The sequence below is a fragment of the Bubalus kerabau genome, chromosome 3 (genome assembly GCF_029407905.1).
Source record: "Bubalus kerabau isolate K-KA32 ecotype Philippines breed swamp buffalo chromosome 3, PCC_UOA_SB_1v2, whole genome shotgun sequence".
Lineage (NCBI taxonomy): Eukaryota > Metazoa > Chordata > Mammalia > Artiodactyla > Bovidae > Bubalus > Bubalus kerabau.
The window spans coordinates 148,481,058-148,505,555 of record NC_073626.1 but is presented as its reverse complement, the minus strand read 5'-3'; the positions used below and the strand labels follow the sequence as shown (position 1 = coordinate 148,505,555).

Below are 24,498 nucleotides of genomic sequence, written 5' to 3'. Positions count from 1 at the left end.
ACAGTAAAGAGCAGGGTGACAGAAGAGGGGGAATGTCACATGGTTAAGAGCTCAGGATCTGCATTCAGTGGAGCTGAGTTTCGATTCTGACTCCAATTATAGGTTGCCGTGAAACTGGGAAAGTCACTAAGCTTTTCAAAGCTTCAGTATTTTTCATTGTAAATAGGAAAATAGTAGTACTTATACACTTTATATAATTTTTTTCAAGGATCAAATTAGATCATACATGCCTAGCATCTAGGAAATTCCCAACGGCATTGACTACTGCATATGATAATAGTTATTATTAAGTATTATTAATATAATTATCTGAGGGGAGATAATGTTAGAACATGTTCCCAAGAAAAGGTGGCATTTGAGCTGAATAATGAAAAATAAAGAGAAGTTGGCTGAGTTTGGGTTTGGGAAGATACTAATGAATTGCTTTTGTTTATTATGCTCAAATTCCTCAAATGAATTTAGATAAGATGATGAATTCAGTGTTAGTCAAATTGAGCTTGAGATGGCTGTGAGCAATACAAGATGTTCTGACCTCTTCATTCTAACTTTCTCAAATCTTATATATTTACTCTATCAGTGATTATAGTCCATGAGATGACTGTAACTACTAGTATTTTTTCTACTTGATTTTGAATACTACAGATAGAAATAGCAAAATAAATTGATGAAGCTAGAATTGTACCCAATAAGCTTTGTTTTGGTTGAAAAATTGACATTTAAGTCTTCTTAGCCCAGGAAACTAGACTTGCTAGCAGGAAAGAAAAAAGAAAGCACAGAAGAAAATAAAGTTTGAAAGTGAAAGTCGCTCAGTCTTGTCTGACTCTCTGTGACCCCATGGACCATACAGTCCATGGAATTCTCTAGGCCCTTAAATGCACTCTACAGGAAGTTAATGTAGAGATTAAGTGGTCATAGTCAAGTTTGTTCCAAAATATATCTTTTAGTTGAAAAGTCTTCCATATTGACATAATTCTGATGAATATATTTGAATTCATAAACGCAGAATCAGAACATCCATTAGTGCCAAATAGGGTCAAATCTCCAGTGCTTGCCTGTGACATCCAGGTGGTGAGCCAAGGAAGCAAGTGGAACTCTGTCCAGATCTTAAGAAGTCAGAGTACTAAAGTTTTTGTTCAGAAGTCTTTTTTTATTAGAGGAGGAATTGCTTTACACTGTTGTAGTGGCCTTACTGTACATCAGCGTGAAACGATCACAGTTATATATATAGCCCCTCTGTCTGGAGCCTCCTTCCCCCCACCATTCCATCTCTCTATGTCATCATACAGTGCCAGGCTGGCTCCCTGTGTTATAGCAGCTTGCTGTTTCTATGTTTTACACATGATAGTGTATATATTGTCTCTGCTGCTTTCTCAATTTCTCCTTGCTGCTTCTTCCCCTGCTCTGTCCATAAGTCTGTTCTCTATGTCTGTGTCTCCTTCTCTTCTCTGTAAACAGGCTCATGGATGCAAATAAAGATGTTAAAGTCATCACACATAAATGTTAATCTGCTTTCTTTTGCATGTTCCATAAAATAAAAATACTTGGTAAGAACTTAATAAGTACTTGAATTTTAGATTCTCTCGAGTCAGCCCTGCAAATATTATGAACATAGAAATTGCACCTATAGTGTGAATCATTTGAATTTAGCACTTACTGAATATTTAAAAAAAAATAAACTTTCACAGCCTTGAGAATGATTATAGCAAAATTTAGGTCCATCAAGACTTGGATACCTAGAGTGTTAATCACAAGTCCTACCAAGAAATATACTATTTCTAGTTCATAACATGAAAAAGAATGCTTTTTTTTTTTTGCCACACCATGTGGCATGTGGGATCTTAGTTCCCTGATCAGACTTTGAAGCCCTTTGCATTGGTAAACAAGGAGTCTTAACCACTGGACTGCCAGGAAAGTCTGAAAAAAAATGTTTTAATTCATGATATTTCTTTAATAATTGTAGGTATATTCAGGTTTTGTTTCTACTTGTGTCCATCTTGGAAGAATACACTTTTTTCTAAGAAACATTTTGCCAAATATTTCAAGTAAGTATTTTTTTTCATAGTTCTCTCTCATTTACAAAATCTCTACTTCGTTTTTAAAAATTTTTTTATTGAAGGATAATTGCCTTATAGAATTTTGTTTTCTGTCAAACCTCATCCTGAATCAACCATGCTGCTGCTGCTAAGTCGCTTCAGTCGTGTCCGACTGTGCAACCCCATAGACGGCAGCCCACTAGGTACCTCTGTCCCTGGGATTCTCCAGGCAAGAATACTGGAGTGGGTTGCCATTTCCTTTTCCAATGCATGAAAGTGAAAAGTGAAAGTGAAGTCGCTCAGTCATGCCCGACTCTTAGCGACCCCATGGACTGCAGCCTACCAGGCTCCTTTGCCCATGGGATTTTCCAGGCAAGAGTACTGGAGTGGGGTGCCATTACCTTCTCTGTAGGTATACATATATTTCCTCCCTTTTTAATTTCCCTCCCATCTCCCTCCCCACCCCACCCCACCCCTCTAGTTTGATACAGAGCCCCTGTTTGAGTTTATTAGTCATACAGCAAATTCCCGATGGCTATCTATTTTACATATGGTAATAGAAGTTTCCATGTTACTCTTTCCTTACATCTCCCCCATTCCTCCCCTCTCCGCATGTCCATAAGTCTATTCTCTATGTCTGTTTTTCCATTGCTGCCCTGTAAGTAAATTCTTCATTACTGTTTTTCTAGATTCCGTATATATGCATTAGAATATGATATTTATCTTTCTCTTTCTGACTTACTTCATTCTGTATAATAGGTTCTAGATTCATCCACCTCATTAAAACCGACTTAGAGGTGTTCCTTTTTATGGCTGAGTAATATTCCATTATGTCTATGTACCACAACATTTTCATCCATTCATCTGTTGAGGGACATCTAGGTTGCTTCCATGTTCTAGCTATTGTAAATAGTGCTGCAATGAACAATGGGATACATGTGTCTTTTTCAATTTTGGTTTCCTCAGGGTACATGCCCAGGAGTGGGATTGCTGGGTCATATGGTAGTTTTATTCCTAGTTTTTTAAGGAACCTCCATACCATCTTCCATAGTGGCTATATCAATTTTTGTTCCCACCAATGGTGCAAGAGCATTCCCTTTTCTCCACACCCTCTCCAGTATTTATTGTTTGTAGACTTTTTGATGATGCCCATTCTGACCGGTGTGAGGTGATAGCTCATTGTAGTTTTGATTTGCATTTCTCTAATAATGAGCAATGTTGAGCATCTTTTCATGTGTTTGTTAGCCATCTGTATGTCATCTTGGGAGAAATGTCTGTTTAGGTCTTTTTCCCACTTTTTGATTGGGTTGTTTGTTTTTCTGGTATTGAGTTGTATGAGCTGCTTGTTTATTTTGGAAATTAATCCTTTGTCAGTTGTTTCATTTGCTACTATTTTCTCCCATTCTGAGGGTTGTCTTTTCACCTTGCCTATAGTTTCCTTTGCTGTGCAAAAGCTTTTAAGTTTAATCAGGTCCCACTTGTTTACTTTTGTTTTTATTTCCATTACTCTAAGGGGGGGGGGGGGTCATACAAAATCTCTACTTCTATAGTTATGTCTCCCTTTTGTCCCTAAATTGTTATTAGTGGCTATTAAGATAAAGTATTTTTATCCTTATGTCCTTTATTACTTACTAAACATTTTTTCTTTGATAAGTTGTTTTCTATAAACAAATTTTTTAAGTTGTTTTCTTTCTTTTTAAATTTGCTTCCATAGATTTGTTCGTTCTGCAAGATCATGGAAGATCTAGAGAAGACATTATTTGAAGACTTTGAGAACTACTCCTATGCCCTGGAATATTATTCCCCAGAGACGAATTCAGAGGAGAAAGCACCCCTGGGAGCCATTCACTGGGTCTCCTTGGTGTTGTGCTGTTTGGCATTTGTCCTGGGCATTCCAGGAAATGCCACTGTCATTTGGTTCACGGGATTCAAGTGGAAGAAGACAGTCACCACTCTCTGGTTCCTCAATCTAGCCATCGCGGATTTCATTTTTCTTCTCTTCCTACCTCTGTACATCTCCTATGTGGCCATGAATTTTCATTGGCCATTTGGCATCTGGTTGTGCAAAGCCAATTCCTTCATTGCTCAGTTGAACATGTTTGCCAGTGTCTTCTTCCTGATGGTGATAAGCCTGGACCGCTATATCTACTTGATCCACCCTGTCTTATCTCATCGGTACCGTACCCTCAGGAACTCTCTGATTGTTATTATAGTTGTTTGGCTTTTGGCTTCACTAATGGGTGGGCCAGCTCTGTACTTCCGGGACACTCTGGAGTTGAATAACCACACTCTTTGCTATAACAACTTCCATGAGCATGATGTAGACTTCAGGTTGATGAGGCATCATGTTCTGACCTGGGTGAAAGCTATTGTTGGGTACCTCCTCCCTCTGCTAACAATGAGCATTTGCTACTTGTGCCTCATCTTCAAGGTGAAGAAGCGAAGCATCCTGATCTCCAGTAAGCACTTCTGGACCATCCTGGCTGTGGTCATGGCCTTTCTGATTTGCTGGACTCCTTATCACCTGTTTAGCATTTGGGAACTCACGATTCACCACAATAGCTATTTCCACCAAGTGCTGCAGGCTGGCATCCCCCTCTCCACTGGCCTGGCATTCCTCAATAGTTGCTTGAACCCCATCCTTTACGTCCTGATTAGTAAGAAGTTCCAAGCGCGCTTCCGGGCCTCAGTGGCTGAGATACTAAAATACACGCTGTGGGAGGTGAGCTGCTCAGGCACCCTGAGTGAACAGCTCAGGAACTCTGAAACCAAGAATCTGAGTCTCCTGGAAACAGCCCAGTGAATTCTTGCCCTCCCACCCATCAGCACACGACTTTTGTGTGGTTCCCCTGACATGTTTTCAGATTATTTGGTTCCAAGACATAGAGCTGATTGTATCTTTTTATTTTTTTGGTAATTTTATTGGCATCCTATATTTCTTTAGATATAAAACATAAGAAGGATCTTCATTTTTCTTTTCAGCAACTTAAATTATCTTATTCTTGCTAATTATACCATAGTGGATTAACCAAAACTACTTTTCTAATTTTAATGACTTTTTAAAACTTCTAAATTTTAATATTAAATGTATGATTGATTTCAAAAATATAAAAATAGGCGTGCTTAAGCTACTTTAATTCTGCACAAGTAATCTATTAGACTTATTCTTAAAATGCAACATATGTACTTAATTTCTTTATTTCATGTAATCTGTATATGTGCCTTTATGAATTAAAGTGATAGTTGATTATAGTAGGTTATAGTATATATTCAGGGTGCCTGAATACTTGGTAAACTGCCCCAAAATCTAGAAAATAACTATTATTATTATCTCTCATGATTCTGAGAATCAGGAGTTTAAACAAGGCACAGAAGGGAGGTTCATCTCTCTGTTTCACAATATCAGGGGCCTCAGCTGTATGGGCCGAGCAGCTTTCTTCCCTTCCGCCCTATTCTCTTCCCTTCCTTCTTTTCCTTCCCCTCTCCTCCTCCCCTTGTTTCTTGTATCTTTTCCTCTTCTTTCTTCACATGGGTATTCCAGCATGGCACCTCAGGGAAGCCAGACTTAGGGTAATACAGGGCTCTAAGAGACCAGGGTGGAAACTTCCACTCCTTTTAATGGCTATGCCAGACACTGCACACTTCCACTGTACTCTATTGATCAAAGCAGTCACTGGCCAGGTCAGATTCAAAGAGAGGAGACATGGACCCCATCTCTCAACTGGGATATATGCCCAAGTAAACCCCTACACTAATATAAATATAAATGTTTATATAAAGGTTTCTGGAAAGTTCTGGATATGTGCAAATATGTATAAGTTTGCTATAAACATGAAACACTGACATCCAGATAGTAGGTAGGCCAGCCCAATATCAGAAAGATTTCAGGAAAAGAAGGCATGTATGATATTTCTGCTTTCTATTTCTATATTTATGTAGACAACAGTGTAAGACCAATAAAGTATACCTTTAAGTCAGTGACCTTTTCATGATGCAAATATTTTGCATTTAAGACTATAATAGTATTTTGACTTCTATTCATTTATCGCTTTAGCAAATAGATGACTAAGAGTTATATAAAACTTTAGTAGATAGATATTTTAAGGGATGTCAAGAGGCAGCCCTAGTGGTAAAGAACCTGCCTGCCAATGCAGGAGATGTAAGAGACGTGGGTTTGACCCCTGGGTTGCAAGGTCCCCTGGAGGAGGGCATGGCAGTCCAGTCCAGTATTCTTGCCTGGAGAATCCCATGGACAGAGGAGCCTGGCTGGCTGTATTCCATAGGGTCGCAAAGAGCTTGACATGACTGAAGCAACTTAGCACGCACACAAGATGAATAAGGTACTTATAGAAAGTGAGAGTAAACTTGGATAAGAACAATCCTAAAGCAAGATAGACAGTAGTAAATACTATTCAGTTCAGTTCAGTCGCTCAGTCGTGTCTGACTCTGCGACCCCACGAACTGCAGCACACCAGGCCTCCCTGTCCATCACCGACTGCCGGAGTCTACCCAAATCCATGTCCATTGAGTCGGTGATGCCATCCAACCATCTCATCCTCTGTCATCCCCTTCTCCTCCTGCCCTAAATCTTTCCCAGCATCAGGATCTTTTCAAATGAGTCAGTTCTTTGCATCAGGTGGCCAAAGTATTGGAGTTTCGGCTTCAACATCAGTCCTTCCAATGAACACCCAGGACTGATCTCCTTTAGAATGGACTGGTTGGATCTCCTTGTAGTCCAAGGGACTCTCAAGAGTCTTCTCCAACACCACAGTTCAAAAGCATCCATTCTTCGGCACTCAGCTTTCTTCACAGTCCAACTCTCCCATCCATACATGACCACTGGAAAAACCATAGCCTTGACTAGATGGACCTTTGTTGGCAAAGTAATGTCTCTGCTTTTGAGTATGCTGTCTAGGTTGGTCATAACTTTCCTTCCAAGGAGTAAGCGTCTTTTAATTTCATGGCTACAATCACCATCTGCAGTGATTTTGGAGCCCAGAAAAATAAAGTCAGCCACTGTTTCCCCATTTATTTGTCATGAAGTGATGGGACCAGATGCCATGATCTTAGTTTTCTTGAATGTTGAGCTTTAAGCCAACTTTTTCACTCTCCTCTTTCACTTTCATCAAGAGGCTCTTTAGTTCTTCTTCACTTTCTGCCATAAGGATGGTATCATCTGCATATCTGAGGTTATTGATATTTTTCCCGGCTATCTTGATTCCAGCTTGTGCTTCCTCCAGCCCAGCATTTCTCATGATGTACTCTGCATATAAGTTAAATAAGCAGGGTGACAATATACAGCCTTGATGTACTCCTTTTCCTATTTGGAACCAGTCTGTTGTTCCATGTCCAGTTCTAACTGTTGCTTCCTGACATACATATAGGTTTCTCAAGAGGCAGATCAGGTGGTCTGGTGTTCCCATCGCTTTCAGAATTTTCCAGAGTTTATTGTGATGCACACAGTCAAAGGCTTTGGCATAGTCAATAAAGCAGAAATAGATGTTTTTCTGGAACTCTCTTGCTTTTTCCATGATCCAGCGGATGTTGGCAATTTGATCTCTGGTTCCTCTGCCTTTTCTAAAACCAGCTTGAACATCTGGAAGTTCACGGTTCACGTATTGCTGAAGTCTGGCTTGGAAAAATACTATAAGAGAGCCAAGAAGAGTGTAGCCTGTTCAGAGAGCAAAGAGATGGACTCCAGTGGGCCAGTGAAGAAGCACTGGAAATCTATGTCCTTGGCATTGGGATTTCTTAAAGATGCCAGTCCTTTTCCATGTCTCTGCTGGTTCTCTTTTATAAATACAAACTCTGCTACTCACTGCAATTTTTAAAATCCTTTTCTATAATTTCTTGATTTTATTTGAAAGTTGTGAGGGAAGATATGTATCTTTTTAATTTCACCCCTTAGTTTTTAGAAATGCTAATATCAGATCATTTACTGGCTATGTTCTTTACTGTTAGCCCCATGCGACGATCAGATCTGATTTGGAAATTATTCCAAGAAAAAAATAAAATATGTGGCATAGCTCAGCATATCCCAAACTTTTGTCATTCCCAGGCTTCCTGCCTCCTGCCATACCCAGTACAGGTTAAGGGAAGATTGGGAGAGAAAGGCTTATTGTGAGTTTCTAGCCCTCTGTGCTCCGTTGAACCCTGCCCCCTGCACGAGGAGGGTTTGCAATATTTCACTCTGGTGTACCCCTCAACCCTCAAGGGATGGGATCCCAGATCAGGAGAAAAGCTGGAGGATCCAAGAAAGAAAAGAGGATTATGTAGGTTCATCCCTGGTTTGTGCAGAGAGACTGCTAGGGGAGAAAGAAGGCTAAGGAGCAGGAAAGAAGGCCATTAAGCTACCAGGGTCAAAAGTACATTACGGAGCAGGTGGTGGTCTGGAAGTTCAGGACAGTGCTTCCTAAGCTTTGTGAGTTAGGAACCCGTGCAGAGCAATTTGGTTTTTCCCATGCTATGGGCACAGCATCTAAGGCCTCTGAGCTTTCCAAGGGCCTGTGAAAATGTTTGAGATCCTGAAAAAATATCGTCTATAAAATTAAAAAGGGAAACTTGAAAAGTCAAAATTAATAAATATTCTGAGTTTATTTGAAAGTCTAATGAAAAGTTATGGGTCCTTTCCCCAGAAAAAAATGCTTTTAAATAAAACTTCAGGGAGTCCTTGTACCCCAGGCAAAGAACTCCAATTTTAGTGGCTTTTAAAATAGATGATAACGGAGCTTCCTTGGTGGTCCAGTGGTTAGGAGTCTGTTTTGCGATGCAGGAGACACGGTTCACTTCCTGGTCTGGGAGGATCCCACATGTTGAGGGCAACTAAGCCCATGCACCACAACCGTTGAGCCTGTGCTTTGGAGCTGGGGAGCTGCAGCTACTGAGCCCAAGGGCTGCAACTATGGAAACCCATGTGCCCTAGAGCCTGTGTTCTGCAACAAGAGAAACCATCACAATAAGAAGTCCAAGCACAGCATCGAAGACCCAGCAAGCCAGAAATAAATAGCTGATAGCCTGGGTGTAACAGGAGTCTACTGGTAGAAAGTAGCAACCAATGCAAACACTTTCGAGCAGAAACAGGGGTTCATTTTTATTCTCAACTTGAGGGAAGATCCAGAGCGTAGTGTAGGACCCAAGGCTGGGCCCAGATTTAGAGACTTCAAGCCTCCTCCCCTGGCAGCTGGAATTGGAGAGTGGGGCTCTCCAGGGGTCTGCTGCTGCTGCTGCTGCTGCTGCTAAGTCGCTTCAGTCGTGTCCGACTCTGTGCGACCCCATAGATGGCAGCCCACCAGGCCCCGCCGTCCTTGGGATTCTCCAGGCAAGAACACTGGAGTGGGTTGCGATTTCCTCCTCCAATGCATGAAAGTGAAATGTGAAAGTGAAGTCGCTCAGTCATGTCCGACTCTTAGTGACCCCATGGACTGCAGCCTACCAGGCTCCTCCGTCCATGAGATTTTCTAGGCAAGAGTACTGGAGTCGGGTGCCAGTGCCTTCTCCCTCCAGGGGTCTAATAACCTCTAGTGAGTAGCATGAATGAATGAAAGGACACGGGGCTAGAGGAAGAGGACTGCATTGGGGCAATCTGAGGAGGAAGCAAGGAAGCTCAGTGCCTGGTTGGCGGAAGAGTAAAGAATCCCATGGCTCCCAGGGACTGGGGCATGAACCCAACAAGACAGATCTGATTCCTTCTCAAAGGAAGGAAACAGCCAAACAGAGTGCAATTTTCAGGGCCTCCTGAGGCAGGATATCTGGCTTTGAATTATGACTCCCAGTTTATCCTAGGTCTATGACCTTGGCTAAATTGACCTAAATTTTTAGACTTCAGTTTCCCCCATCTGCAAAATGGATTCATAATAGTAGTACTTACTACATAGGATTATTATGAAAATTAAATGAACTGACAAAGGTGAAGTACTTCAAGTGGGCGCTTAGTCTTATAAATACTTAATATTACTTGGTATTATACTTAGTGAAACTCTCAGCATCTTCTGACATAGTAATTACTTATTAATGTTACAGCCCTTTCACCTCTTGAATGAATATAAAAAAATCTCATAGGAAGAAGGGAACGTATACAAAGAATTTCAAATTTTATAAATTTTATTTTAAAATGTGTATTTATTAAGAATTTCCTGGGGACTTCCCTGGTGGTCCAGTGGCTAAGACTCCGTGCTCCCAATGCAGGAGGCCCAGGTTCTTTCCCTGGTCAGGGAACTAGATCCCATATGCTGCAACAAAAGATCCTGTGTGCTCCAAATAAGACTTGGTGCAGCCAAATAAATAAATAAAATATTATTCAAAAAAAAAGAATTTTCTGGCAGTCCAGTGGTTAAGACTCTGTGCACTCACTGCCTAGGCCCCAGGCTCAATCCCTGGTCTGAGTACTAAGATCTTATAAGCTGCACATTGTGGCCAAATTAATAAATATTTCTTAAAATTTATAAAGTTTAGAAATACTATAAAAGGATATTATGGGCTGAGAGGCTACAAGAGGCAGGAAAAGTAGAATGAAAGACATTAAAAGAAGTGATTTAAGTGCAGCTGCTGCTACTGCTGCTAAGTCACTTCAGTCGTGTACAACTCTTCGCGACCCCATGGACTGCAGCCCACCAGGCTCCTCCATACATGGGATTTTCCAAGCAAGAGTACTGGAGTGGGGTGCCATTGCCTTCTCCGTAAGTGCAGCTAGAATGACTCTAATTTTAACAAGTGCAGGTGAAAAAGTATTTCAGGTAGGTGGCCCCTCAAGAGCATATGTTTATAGAGGACGGAAAACAGACTGTGTTCAGAAAAGAGAGGAGTCCCATTTTATAGGGGCAAAGCAAGGATAGAAGATTCCCAGGTTGGAGTCAGGCTTGAATAGTAATTCACCACTCAATATTCTTCCATATGTGAATAGTTCCTTGGGGATGCACATTTAGAAGTCTGTAGACAGTTTTCTTTGCTGTTCACTTTAGTATAAGCTGGGCTTCCCTTGTGGCTCAGTTGCTAAAGAATCCACTTGCAGTGCGAGAGACCCAGGCTTGATCCCAGGGTTGGGAAGATCTCCTGGAGAAGGGAAAGGCTACCCACTCCAGCATTCTGGCCTGGAGAATTCCATGGACTGTATAGTCCATGGGGATGCAGAGTCGGACATGACTGAGCGCCTTTCCCTCACTTCACTTTACTAAAAGCTATTCCGGACAATGACATTTCAAATGACAGACTTTCATTTGGGACATTTTCTAGATGCAACTATTATCCATACAGGGCATGTATGGAGAGAATATGTTTATCTTTCTTAATTTTAAGTTTATCCTTATGTGATACTGTTGTTTTACTTCTCCTAGTTGAGGGTATCAAGCAAGGGTTAGATGAAACAGGATCAAATTGTCTAAATGCAGGAATGAAGAACTTTCCCCATTCTGTTACCAATATATTACCTGGCCCATGAAGACATGGGCTTGCATTCCTTCTGTCTCACTTACTAGGTGAATAACTGGGGAATGATCCTTCAGAGGTGTATCCTTACCTGTAAGTGCTGATGGTAGTGTTTGCTTTATCTCACCAGCTTATAATGGGGTTCATATTAGACAAAGTATGTGAGGCATGCACTTTTTTTTTTAACACTTATTTTATGGACAATAACTGTCATTGCCAAATGCATTTGTTTGGAAAAAAATTATATACACATTCAAAAACACGAATGCAACTCTTTTTTGTATCTCTGTCTTTGTCCATAAGCTTATAGTTCATAGTTATGGCCAGTGAAAAAATCAAGCATTTTCATTGCTGCTATAATCTCCATTACTGTCTAAACTAAATGTATTAAATTTATAAAAACTTTCACATATGCCATGATTTAGCCCTTTCTGTTGTTAAACAGTCCTCTTATTCCCCTGCTTCTGTCCACAGATCTCCAGATCAGAACTTTTTTTTTACTGAAATATAGTTGACATACAATACTATATTAGTTTCAGATGTACAACATAGTAGTTTGACATTTATGTACATTAAAATTGGTCACTATGCTAAATCTAGTAAACACCTGTCACCATAAAAAGCTATTACAATTTTACGGACTATATCCCCTACACTGTACATTGCTGTGACTTATTTTAAATTTGTCCCTCTTAATTCATCTATTTCACCACCCTCCACCCCTCCCACTTCCACCTCTGCTCTGCCTTTGTCATTCTCTGGCTTGGAAACCAGGCTCCCCATTGCCCTCACGGAATGAGCCAGCCTATAACTCAGATGTCTCTACAACCTGGCCCTGTCTATTAATAATCCCAAACTGACACTACAAAATCCAGCCAAACAAATTGCCTCCCCAAACTGTTCTCATTCTTGTCTTCTCATTCTGCCTTTCACACCATCCTGAAACTTTCTTTTTTTTAAATGAATGACTGATTAAGATCTATCTGACTCAAGTCCTAACTCTTCTAAAAAACTTTTATTCAATTCTAGCCTTCCCTGAGTCTCTGGACCTTTGGATTACTGTGACACCTCCTTATCTGCAGGTTCTACATCTGTAGATTCAACCAACCACCAATCAAAAATATCTGAAAAAAAAAAATTCCAGAAAGTTGCGAAAAGTAAAACTTCAATTTCTCACATGCTGACAACCATTTACATAGCATTTACATTGTATTAGGTATTATAAATAGTCAAGATGATTTAATACAGGAGGATGCTAGTAGGTTATATGCAAATACTATGCCATTTTATATAAGAAATTTGAGCATCTTAGGATTTTGGTACCTGAGGTTTGGGGGTGGTTCCTGGAACCAATCTACCCTTGGATACTGAAGGATGACCGTACTTAATCACAAAATAACTTAATTTTAAGGATGTTTGAACCACCTCCCTTTGGCTATTTTCTTACTCCTTTTGTAATTTTATAACATCTAATAAAGTGACACTGAATGAATCAGTTTTGAATTCCCACACTGTGCCCAGTTCTTATACTGGATGGATGAATATGAAAAAATAAATAAGGTTTCAGCGTCAGGTAATCACTTAGGGAACACATCAAAAAAGATGAGGTTCTTATACCAAGGCCAGAAACAGAAAAAAAATCTTTCTTTACATAAACCTATGCCTTCTGAACATCAGAGATCAGATCAGATCAGTCGCTCAGTCGTGTCCGACTCTTTGAGACCCCATGAATCGCAGCACACCAGGCCTCCCTGTCCATCACCAACTCCCGGAGTTCACCCAGACTCACGTCCATCGAGTAAGTGATGCCATCCAGCCATCTCATCCTCTGTCGTCCCTTTCTCCTCCTGCCCCCAATCCCTCCCAGCATCAGTCTTTTCTAATGAGTCAACTCCTCGCATGAGGTGGCCAAAGTACTGGAGTTTCAGCTTTAGCATCATTCCTTCCAAAGAAATCCCAGGGCTGATCTCCTTCAGAATGGACTGGTTGGATCTCCTTGCAGTCCAAGGGACTCTCAAGAGTCTTCTCCAACACCACAGTTCAAAAGCATCAATTCTTCGGCGCTCAGCCTTCTTCACAGTCCAACTCTCACATCCATACATGACCACAGGAAAAACCATAGCCTTGACTAGACGAACCTTTGTTGGCAAAGTAATGTCTCTGCTTTTGAGTATGCTATCTAGGTTGGTCATAACTTTCCTTCCAAGGAGTAAGCGTCTTTTAATTTCATGGCTGCAGTCACCATCTGTAGTGATTTTGGAGCCCAGAGAAATAAAGTCTGACACTGTTTCCCCATCTATTTCCCATGAAGTGATGGGACCGGATGCCATAATATTCGTTTTCTGAACGTTGAGCTTTAAGCCACCTTTTTCACTCTCCACTTTCACTTTCATCAAGAGGCTTTTGAGTTCCTCTTCACTTTCTGCCATAAGGGTGGTGTCATCTGCACATCTGAAGTTATTGATATTTCTCCTGGCAATCTTGATTCCAGCTTGTGTTTCTTCCAGTCCAGCGTTTCTCATGATGTACTCCGCATATAAGTTAAATAAACAGGGTGACAATATACAGCCTTGACGAACTCCTTTTCCTATTTGGAACGAGTCTATTGTTCCATGTCCAGTTCTAACTGTTGCTTCCTGACCTGCATACAAATTTCTCAAGAGGCAGATCAGGTGGTCTGGTGTTCCCATCTCTTTCAGAATTTTCCAGTTTATTGTGATGCACACAAAGGCTTTGGCATAGTCAATAAAGCAGAAATAGATGTTTTTCTGGAACTCTCTTGCTTTTTCCATGATCCAGCGGATGTTGGCAATTTGATCTCTGGTTCCTCTGCCTTTTCTAAAACCAGCTTGAACATCAGGAAGTTCACGGTTCACATATTGCTGAAGCCTGGCTTGGAGAATTTTGAGCATTACTTTACTAGCGTGTGAGATGAGTGCATTTGTATGGTAGTTTGAGCATTCTTTGGCATTGCCTTTCTTTGGGATTGGAATGAAAACTGACCTTTTCCAGTCCTGTGGCCACTGCTGAGTTTTCCAAATTTGCTGGCATATTGAGTGCAGCACTTTCACAGCATCATCTTTCAGGATTTGGAATAGCTCAACTGGAATTCCATCACCTCCACTAGCTTTATTCGTAGTGATGCTTTCTAAGGCCCACTTGACTTCACATTCCAGGATGTCTGGCTCTAGGTTAGTCATCACACCATTGTGATTATCTGGGTCGTGAAGATCTTTTTTGTACAGTTCTTCTGTGTATTCTTGCCATCTCTTCTTAATATCTTCTGCTTCTGTTAGGTCCATACCATTTCTGTCCTTTATCAAGTTCATCTTTGCATGAAATGTTCCTTTGGTATCTCTGATTTTCTTGAAGAGATCCCTAGTCTTTCCCATTCTGTTCAAAAAAACAGTTCAGTATACTGGCTCACATGAATATGTAAGCATTGCTCATAATAGCAAAAAAATGAAAGCAAACTAAAGATCCAATAACCAGACCAAGTAAGATATGAGAAAATGGATTATATAACTGTTAAAAAAATGAGGAAGTCTTTTATGTACCATTACAGAATAAAAGATATCCAAGTCTATTTCTAGGGACAAAATTTAAGATGCAGAAATTTGCATCATATGCTATAATTAGTATGCTACAATTAGTCTCTACATATGCTTAGACTAGCTCTGGAAAGACCTAAGAAACTGGCGACCTTGGCTGCTTTTATGAAAGTGAATGGGAGACCTGGGGGACAGGGAAGACTTCACTGTATAAACTCTAGAATTTTGAATGATATTAATGTGTAATCTTTTTTTTATTTTTTTAATTTTATTTTATTTTTAAACTTTACATGATTGTATTAGTTTTGCCAAATATCAAAATGAATCCGCCACAGGTATACATGTGTTCCCCATCCTGAACCCTCCTCCCTCCTCCCTCCCCATTCCACCCCTCTGGGTCGTCCCAGTGCACCAGCCCCAAGCATCCAGTATCGTGCATCGAACCTGGACTGGCAACTCGTTTCATACATGATATTTTACATGTTTCAATGCCATTCTCCCAAATCTTCCCACCCTCTCCCTCTCTCACAGAGTCCATAAGACTGTTCTATACATCAGTGTCTCTTTTGCTGTCTCGTACACAGGGTTATTGTTAATTTTTTATTCAGGACCATGGAGTCAACATCTTAAAGTCATATGCTTCATTATTTTAAGATTTACCAGACAGCTGTGGTTTGAATTGACTATTCCAAATTTTTAAACTCTTACTTTTAACCATTGTTTTTCCTATATTTCAGCAGTGTGGTCTGTGGTATCTTGGTTCAGATCAGGAATCCATGTCCCCTTCAGTGAAAGCACTGTGCCTTAACCACTGGACTCCAGGGGAGCCCCTTAAAAACATTTTTAATCATTAGTTTAAAATTAATTACTTTTCATACTTAACATTTTGGTCAAGCTACTTGATACTCAAGCTATCTGGTACTCAAGTAAGTGACTATGAATTATTTTTGGCTATACACTAGGCTACTACATCTCTGCTTTTCCATATCATTTCCAGAATCCCCAGGCTCTGCTGTTCACAAAATCAAGTGCTGCCCTCTGCTGGCTTCCATAATTATGACAACCTGAAAATATCTCCAGTGATTTTAGACTGGGTCTGTTGTAGTCTCTGGCCTACAGACTACAAAATGAACATTTTTGGAGGTCTACAATTCCCAAGCTCTACTTTTCTGAAAACTACTACTGCAAAAAAATATATAAATACTGCTGCTGCTGCTAAATTGCTTCAGTTGTGTCCGACTCTGCGACCCCATAGACGGCAGCCCACCAGGCTCCCCCGTCCCTGGAATTCTCCAGGCAAGAACACTGGAGTGGGTTGCCATTCCCTTCTCCAGTGCATGAAAGTGAAAAGTGAAAGTGAAGTCGCTCAGTCGCATCCGACTCTTAGCGACCCCATGGACTGCAGCCTACCAGGCTCCTCCGCCCATGGGATTTTCCAGGCAAGAGTACTGGAGTGGGGTGCCACTGCCTTCTCCGATAGAAATACTACTCAAAGAAAAAAAAGGAAGTCCCACCAAGGGACTTCCTTGGTGGTCAGTGGTTAATAAGACTTCACACTTTCAATGCAGGTATCCTGGGTTTGATTCCTGGTCAAGGAACTAGATCCCACATGCCACATCCAAGACTTCTTGTTCAGTTGCTCAGTCGTGTCCAAGTCTTTGCTAGCCCATGGACTGCAGCACACCAGGCTTCCCTGTTCTTCACCATCTCCCAGAGTTTGCTCAAACTCATGTCCATTGAGTCAGTGATGCCATCCATCTCATCATGTTGTCCCCTCTTGCAACTAAGACCGGCTACACCCAAGTAAGTAAAAAACATTTATATATACATAATATATACTCAAAGGTTCAGTATATTGCTGATAACATGCAGCTGTTTCCAATACTGGACTGTCATCTGACTACAGTACCACTCTCCTCTCAGTACATTCATTCAACTGTAGCACCATCTCAGTTTTGAAGATCCCCCCACCCTGACAGACTTAGTCAGACTTACAAATTCAGGTAGAATGTCCCACTTCCTCACCCAAGCTAGACTCATGAACCACAGCCTAGGGATCAATCACCCATCTTTAGGCCTCCCTCCCAAACACTACTACACAGTTCAGTTCAGTTGCTCAGTCATGTCCGACTCTGAGATGACCCCATGGACTGCAGCACGCCAGCTCCTGTCCATCGCCAACTCCTGGAGCTTACTCAAACTCACGTCTGTGGAGTCGGTGATGCCATCCAACCATCTCATCCTTTTGTCATACCCTTCCCCTCCTGCCTTCAATCTTCCCAGCATCAGGGTCTTTTCCAAGTAGTCAGTTTTTTGCATCAGGTGGACAAAGTATTGGAATTTCAGCTTCAGCATCAGTCTTCCCAGTGAACATTCAGGACTCATTTCCTTGAGGATTGACTGGTTTGATCTCCTTGCAGTCCAAGGGACTCTTAAAAGAGTTTTCTTCAACACCAAAAAGCATCAATTCTTCAGTGCTTAGCTTTATGATCCAACTCTCACATCCATACATGATTACTGGAAAAACCATACCTTTGACTAGACAGACTTTTGTCAGTAATATCTCTTTTTAATATGCTGTCTAGTTTGGTCATAGCTTTTTTTCCAAGGAGCAAGCGTCTTAATTTCATGGCTGCAATCACCATCTGCAGTGACTTTGGAGCCTATGAAAATAAAGTCTATCACTGTTACCCTTGTTTCTCCATCTATTTGCTATGGAGTGATGGGACCAGATGCCATGATCTTTGTTTTTTTAATGTTGAGTTTTAAGCCAGCGTTTTCACTCCTCTATCACTCTCATTAAGAGGCTCTTTAGTTCTTTGCTTTCTGCCATCAGGATGGTGTCATTTGCGTTATCTGAGTTTATTATTTCTCCTGGCAATCTTGATTCCAGCCTGGTATTTCACATGATGTACTCTACATGTAAGTCAAATAAGCAGGGTGACAATATACAGTCTTGACTCCTTTCCCACTTTGGAACCAGTCTGTTGTTTCATGTCCAGTTCTGTTGCTTCTTGACCTGCATAAAGATTTCTCAAGAGGCAGGTAAGGTGATCTGGTATTCCCATCTCTTGAAGAATCTTTAGGCTTCCCTCCCCACACCACCACACAGGCTCAACACAAATTCTCCCTGAACAGTACAGAAGGTGAAGGTGAAGTCCCTCAGTCGTGTCTGACTCTTTGTGACCCTGTGGACTGTAGCCTACCAGGCTCCTCCGTCCATGGGATTCTCCAGGCAAGAATACTGGAGTGGGTTGCCATTTCCTTCTCCAGGGGATCTTCCCGACCCAGGGATCAAACCCAGGTCTCCCGCGTTGGAGGCAGATGCTTTAACCTCTGAGCAACCAGGGAAGATCGAATAGTACAGAAGGCACTGTTTAAAATTTACAATGTTGTCTTGATGCAGGTTGCAATTCATGACAAATTCTGGGAATCCTCCCCTCCTCCAGGTTGCCTACAGGCTGTCACTTTGTGTTGTCTCTTTGTGACCCCATGAACCATTGTCTACCAGGCTACTCTGTCCATAGGATTATACAGGTAACAATCCTGGAGTGGGCTGCAATTTCCTTCTCTAGGGGATCTTCCCAACCCAGGGACTGAACCCAAGTCTGCTGCATTAGCAGGTGGGTTCTTTACCACTAGCACCATTGGGAAACCAAGCTCTGGGTTAGGTAGGTAACCTTTAGTAAATCACACATACTAACTCATGTAACACGTAACATTTTTAGTTGGGACTTTTAATTGTGATTTTAGTCACAAGTAGACCCTAGCTTGGAGAAGGGAATGGCAACCCACTCCAGTGTTCTTGCCTGGAGAATCCCAGGGATGGGGTCACACCGAGTCAGACACGACTGAAGCGACTTAGCAGCAGCAGCAGACCCTAGCTTGAAGATGTTAGGTCACAACAAACTACTGTCAGCCATCGTCCCCAACTACAAAATGAGTTAGTCTTGGCCTTTAATTCTTTTAACTCCAAATGTTAACTATCCAACAAAATGATATTATTTGCCACATGCCTGGCGTTACCATAAGCACTTTACCTGTTTTTCACTCATTTCTTATGATTCAAGATATTCTGAATATTCTCATTGAGGAGTCAGCTCAGATATTAGGTAACTTTGTAACTGAGCCATTATACATGGGCCAAATTAATCTAAAATCAACTCTTGGCAGTTAACTGCCTTTGACCTGGGTAACTAAAGTCCCAAAAGCCAAGTGATGTGGTCAAAGAAAAAAAAAAACTCTTAGTACAAATTCTCAGTCAAGTACACCTCTCCAATATAAACGCTTGAAATACTGCAGTAAAAGCTGTATCACCACTTATAGAGGACGTCACTAACAGGTAGAGAAGTTGTCCTAAGTCGACTTTTGTTTATGAAATCTACCTTACATCGATGCGTAGCCACAGTATTCATAATAGGTAGTCTTTTTTTGGCTAAATGTGGAATGACAATGCTGACCTAAATTTACATTATTTATGAATTATCTAGCCACTGAATTTCTTCCCTCAAAAATGGAATATAAGTACCACCTTCTTATTTAGAAATCAAGAGCCAAGGGTTGTCTTTCAAACTTTTATTTATGGGCACTGAACCATGCTGGATTTTAGATCTTGTTGAATGCAGCCACATCCATAGACTGTACATACTCATCGAAAGCAGTGATCTGCTCCTCCAGCATGTCTGTCCCAACTTTGTCGTCTTCAACTACACACTGTATTTGAAGTTTTTTAATGCCATACCCAACCGGAACTAGTTTAGCTGAAAAGAAGATCGAAAAAAATCTTAGAATTGACACAGTTGGAAACTATGCAGATGCCAGTGTCAAAAAGAAGATTAAACTCACAAGAGCCCCAGACCAAGCCGTCTGCTTGAATGCTTCTGACGCACTCCTCTAGTTTTGCCATATCGGTCTCATCATCCCAAGGTTTCACGTCTAATAAGATGGAAGACTTGGCAACAAGTGCTGGTTCTAAAAAAATTTAAAAAGTGTACAGGAAACAGCATCGTTCAAACAATTCTTTTTACCCTACTCCAAGTCACTTAACAAATCTTAAATTTGTTTCTAAATGGATCATCTCCTTAGCCACACAGAAGTATAGAACACACACCTTGTGTTTGTCACACACATGCCCACTTTCTGTTGTGCTGAGAAAGAGGTGTTGAGTTGTGCGACAGTTTCTTTCCCACAGTGGAATGCCACAGCTGCTACCTTTAAGAACAGCTGCAGACCAGTAGCTGTGGAAGTTTTGAAGCTCTACTTCAACAAAATGGGGAGGAAAGGAAATTACTTTGGAGATTAGTTTTTTTAAAAGATTATTTACATTATGAAATCTATTAAGTCAATTAGACACAAATTATAAAATGACCCACTTTTGGCTTTCTTTGACTCATACTGGGCAAGGCGTTCTTCTCTTAGCCTCTTGGCTTCTTCACTTTCCTGTAAAGGAAAAAATTTCATGTATTTCACAAAGTGGGTTGTTCCTCAGTTTAAAGCTGGTGGGTTGTAACGAAGACTGACTGTGTCAGAAAAAAGCAAATCCATCACGAGCTCAGCCGAAAGATGGTGATTTGATTTTATTCATCATGTAGCCAGTCAGAATTTTTAAAAAGCAGGTAATTTTAAGTGAAGCCAGAGTTAAAACCCAGGGATTTTGGCTACAGAGCCTGTGCTTAAGCACAGTGATACACACATAAGTCAATTTATGCCATACCTCCTCATCATCAGATCCAAAGAGATCAATGTCATCATCATCTTTACTATCTGTAGCTCCACTTTCTGTGGTGTCTTCCACATTAGCAGGGCCATACTTGCCCAAAGCTTTCTTCACTCCTGGCAGGCTTGAAAAAAAAAATTAATCAAATATTACTAAGTCACCATGATGTCCCCTTTCATGTAACACAGGAGAACTTGTTTTCATTACAATTAAAGAATCTCTTTTGTACTAAGAATTTACCCTTCAACCCTCCCTGGTAAATACTTTTATATATATGTTTAGCTTCTCACCCAACAATCATCAGTACCATGTGAAACATTATATTCAATATGGACAACGATATAGTTTCAGAATGAGTACTTCTATTTGAGATTTCATTAAGTATGCTCAGTTCCATTCTTAGTGAACTGGAATCTATCTCCTCCAACTTCCATTCTTGTTAGCAGTTTCCGAAGATTGAAGAAGGACCTGCTCATCCCAGAGGTGCACCACCCCCCAAGTCAAGGTCAGGCACACTGGCAGGGCAGTGTGGGGAAAAGCTGAATTGCTGTTTTTGATCAAGTAAAATTCATATTTTGTGGCAAGACAAAATAAAAATTAAAAATTAAATTTTTCTTAGTCCATTTGAACCACCTCCCTCCCCTCTAGGCTGCATTGTATATGTGCATTAACCAACCCTCTTAAAAAAATATTTCTTCTTAATCTTGGGTCATGATGAACCATGACCTGCTTTGCACCTGTAGATCTAGATTATATAAACCGTCATTAAATAATACATGAATTAATGTACAGCCTTGTCTTACTTATGTGGAGGGAACAGTTGTCAGGTTTTGGAGGAGTTTTTCAGAGATTATAATCCTCGGTGTGGCTTGAATAAAATTTTCTATTTCCTAGATTGACCAATTTTTTTCTTCAATATGGTCACGTTCTACCTGCTACGTGAAAAAACGGGAGGATTTCGGTCTCTTGGCCCTTCTCAAGTCATGGAGAAATTAGCTCACAACATCCCAACAAAACTAAAATATCCTGAACCCTAACTTGTCACGTGAAAACCCCGAGTTTAAGCTCTGAAAGTATTCTATTCTTCAAGCAAACACAAAGATAATTTTACCTGGCCTTTTCCTTCTCATAAGATTTGATGTGATTATACCAACGGAGGGCATGACACAAGTCGGCAGGTGGTGGGCCGGAGACGGCTTCAAACACTGCTACATCTGCTTGGGATGGCACATACCTGCCGATGATACAAACGTAATTACACACACTTTTATAAGGAGAGATACAAACACCAGCAAATGAATGACAAACACTACGAACTCGCCCTTTCGTCACCGGGGTACCTAAGCTGCTTTGTCTTTTGTAAGAAATAAGCTTCTTAGGATAAGGGATCATTTATTTGGTTCTCCGCGATACCCTGAGACATTCTTGCCACTCAGTAGACCTCTTCAGAAATTGCAATTGCTAATATGGAGCTACAGGCTTACATCTATTAACGGAGCAAAGACGTGGAAAAACCTGCTGGAGTTAAGCATGCGGAAAAAGCACATTTTAACCCTTGTTCCCTCGCAACCCCCTCCCCAGGGAGAGCCCTGGGACCGGGTTTCCCTTCCTCTAGCCGCAGCCGAGGCGGCGCCACGTGGCCCCACCAACCCGGCCCTGCCCGACCCGGGCCAATGCGCTCACCCCTCTATGTAACTCTTGTCCGCCAAGTAGTCGTTGAGCACCTGGAGGCCAGCGGGGCTTTTCAAGTCTCCAAAACCCATGGCGACGGCTAATCTAGAACTGGGAGGCAGCGAAGAAAAAGAGGCGCGCAACCGGTCTGCGCCCAGCGCTAAGAGGAAAAAAAGGGCCGCCAAAGGCCGGAAATCCCTTATATAGAAACGGAGGCGTTTCTCTCCGAGGCCCTCGGCCGCAGGTTAAAGGTCAAAGTACGTTAAGATTCTTCAACGTAAAAAGCAAAGGCTCTAAATTAATGGCCCGCAATTTATCCGTTGGCCTTTCTTTGCGTTTGGAAATCAATTAATAAAATGGGTATTTCTTAAATTGCTACCTCCAAGGTTTTCGAACACTCTAGGACCCGCCCTCTGGGGGTGCCGGAGATGGCCGAAAACGCTCGGCCTCAGCCGACAGGCCACTTCCGGCGGAACTGCGGGTCCGAGCCGGCCCCCGTCACCCCCAACCCTACCCCGGCCTCCTCCCGGGTGCTAGGCCCTCCGCCCCGCCCTCTGTCAAGCCCACGGAAGTTGCCGAACTCTATCAGCCGGAAATTGTCGAACTGGGGTTTCTAGTCCCTCCCGGCTTTCCGTTCTTCCAGGCCCGGCTGGCGGAGATACCCGAGACCGCCATATTGAATAAGCAACCCGGCCTCTGAAGGGGTCGGTGTATGTCAGACAATTCTGCAGGGTAGCCTCCGCGGCTCCAGGGAGAAGGTGAGGTCGTGTTTGGGTGAGAAGGCTGAGGTGCCCCAGCCCCCGGCGTTTGTTTATTGACGAGACTGTTTCCTTTGCCTCGGCCCACTCATTCTCCTCTTGTCCTTGACTTTGCGCCGCGTTCCACCCCGCCTCCTTGGGAACCCCCGAGAGCCGGCAGGTGAGGACTGTTAGGCAAGATCTCTGGTCTGATGGAGCAGAGAGGAGGAGGAAACCTGGAGGCCCTGGGGAATGCTGGCCCGAGTGCACCTTGTGGGTGACCTTCCCTTTGCACGGGAATGCAAGACAGTCCCCTTCCTGGAGAGGACCTGTGTCAGTGACTTAGGCCTAAAGACTGAAGCTTTTCCCCCAAATTAACACATACCTGGTACAGGGCATCTTTGGCCGCTGTTGCCTTAGCAACTGTGCATGCCTTTTGTTTTGTTTTTTTTTTTGGTTTTTTGCAAGGGCTGCATTGGGTAGCACTTCTTACCATTTTCACTGTTGGGGAAGAAAGGGACATTTAAACAGTTGGCCCAAAGGTTGTACTGCAAATGACAAAGCTACGTTGTTTAAATTTGGGGGATCTAATGCATGCACATGTACTATAAAAGCGTGGATCAGATACAACTCTGCTCAGAAACAGAACTTTCTGAGAGTATAGAGGCTGTAACATGAACTGTTTCTGATGAATAAACATCAGGTTGGTTTTTTACTGAAAGTCCCCCCCCCCCCCCCGCCCCACTGAATTGTATATGCATCTTTAAGCAGGGTGTTACAAGACTGCCAGAGCACCTACACTCTTTAATGCCAGGAAAGTGGAAGTGATGGCCAGATGGTAGATATAGAACTCATTTAGCAAATAGTTACTGGACGTCTATTATAAACTAGAAGCGAGTCTGCAAGGAAGAATTAAATGCGTGACATGACTGGGGAGTAGTTAACGATAGTTTTAGTTAGACTGGTCTAAGAAAATCTTCCTGAGAAATGCCTTTTAAGGCAGAAATTTGAAGGATGAGGAGGGCCAAGAAAGATCTGAGGAAAGAGCATTTCAGTCTGAGGCCACGGCCCTTGGCAAGATGGGAGAGGCAATGGGAGCAGTGTGGAAGCCAGGAGACCTGTTAGGGGGCTGTTCTAATAGTCCAAGCAAGAGATGATGGTGGCTTGGAATAGGATAGTACCTTGGAGGGAAAGAAGTGGATAGATGCAGGATACATGGTGAATGTGGAGTGGTATTATCTATCCCTGTACCAAAACGTGTTCAGTCTAGTTTTAGAAATGATTCATCATTAGCACTTTCCCATCTTATATTTGATTTTTTCTGTTCCTGCAAGGTAGCCAAAAAAGTGTAAAGCACTTAGCAAAGTTTT

At 41.8% G+C, this 24,498-nt stretch overlaps 3 protein-coding genes and 2 non-coding genes across 30 annotated transcripts in view; 2 read left to right on the top strand and 3 right to left on the bottom strand.

The window, feature by feature from the left end:
• The window catches only part of CMKLR2 (chemerin chemokine-like receptor 2), a 79,308-nt gene extending 71,245 nt beyond the window's left edge, over nucleotides 1–8,063 (top strand). For 13 of the 23 annotated variants that reach the window (XM_055573252.1, XM_055573248.1, XM_055573245.1 and 10 more), the window contains 2 exons: nucleotides 1,961–2,042; nucleotides 3,748–8,063. In XM_055573252.1, the coding sequence (XP_055429227.1) occupies nucleotides 3,769–4,836 (1,068 nt within the window). In that variant the 5' untranslated portion in view covers nucleotides 1,961–2,042; nucleotides 3,748–3,768 and the 3' untranslated portion in view covers nucleotides 4,837–8,063. The remainder of the gene's footprint in view (nucleotides 1–1,960; nucleotides 2,043–3,747) is intronic. The other 10 variants (XM_055573261.1, XM_055573260.1, XM_055573257.1 and 7 more) reach the window with 1 other exon arrangement.
• An 11,501-nt stretch (nucleotides 8,064–19,564) lies between these two features.
• Nucleotides 19,565–22,785, bottom strand: EEF1B2 (eukaryotic translation elongation factor 1 beta 2). Its single transcript, XM_055573238.1, has 6 exons — nucleotides 22,404–22,785; nucleotides 21,832–21,954; nucleotides 20,718–20,844; nucleotides 20,377–20,443; nucleotides 19,850–19,975; nucleotides 19,565–19,764 (listed from the first exon to the last, which is right to left on the bottom strand). Exons 1-6 carry the CDS (start codon nucleotides 22,481–22,483, stop codon nucleotides 19,610–19,612), a joined length of 678 nt encoding a protein of 225 aa, XP_055429213.1. The 5' UTR covers nucleotides 22,484–22,785; the 3' UTR covers nucleotides 19,565–19,609.
• Nucleotides 20,116–20,249, bottom strand: LOC129648102 (small nucleolar RNA SNORA41). Its single transcript, XR_008712687.1, has one exon. It is a non-coding gene; the product is annotated as a small nucleolar RNA SNORA41 (small nucleolar RNA).
• LOC129648100 (small nucleolar RNA SNORD51) lies at nucleotides 20,524–20,599 on the bottom strand. Its single transcript, XR_008712685.1, has one exon. It is a non-coding gene; the product is annotated as a small nucleolar RNA SNORD51 (small nucleolar RNA).
• Nucleotides 22,786–22,999: 214 nt separating the features above from the next.
• NDUFS1 (NADH:ubiquinone oxidoreductase core subunit S1) overlaps nucleotides 23,000–24,498 on the top strand; it is a 30,018-nt gene continuing 28,519 nt past the window's right edge. For 2 of the 4 annotated variants that reach the window (XM_055573237.1, XM_055573235.1), the window contains exon 1: nucleotides 23,156–23,309. The gene's annotated coding sequence lies outside the window, so the exon portion shown is untranslated. The other 2 variants (XM_055573234.1, XM_055573236.1) reach the window with 2 other exon arrangements.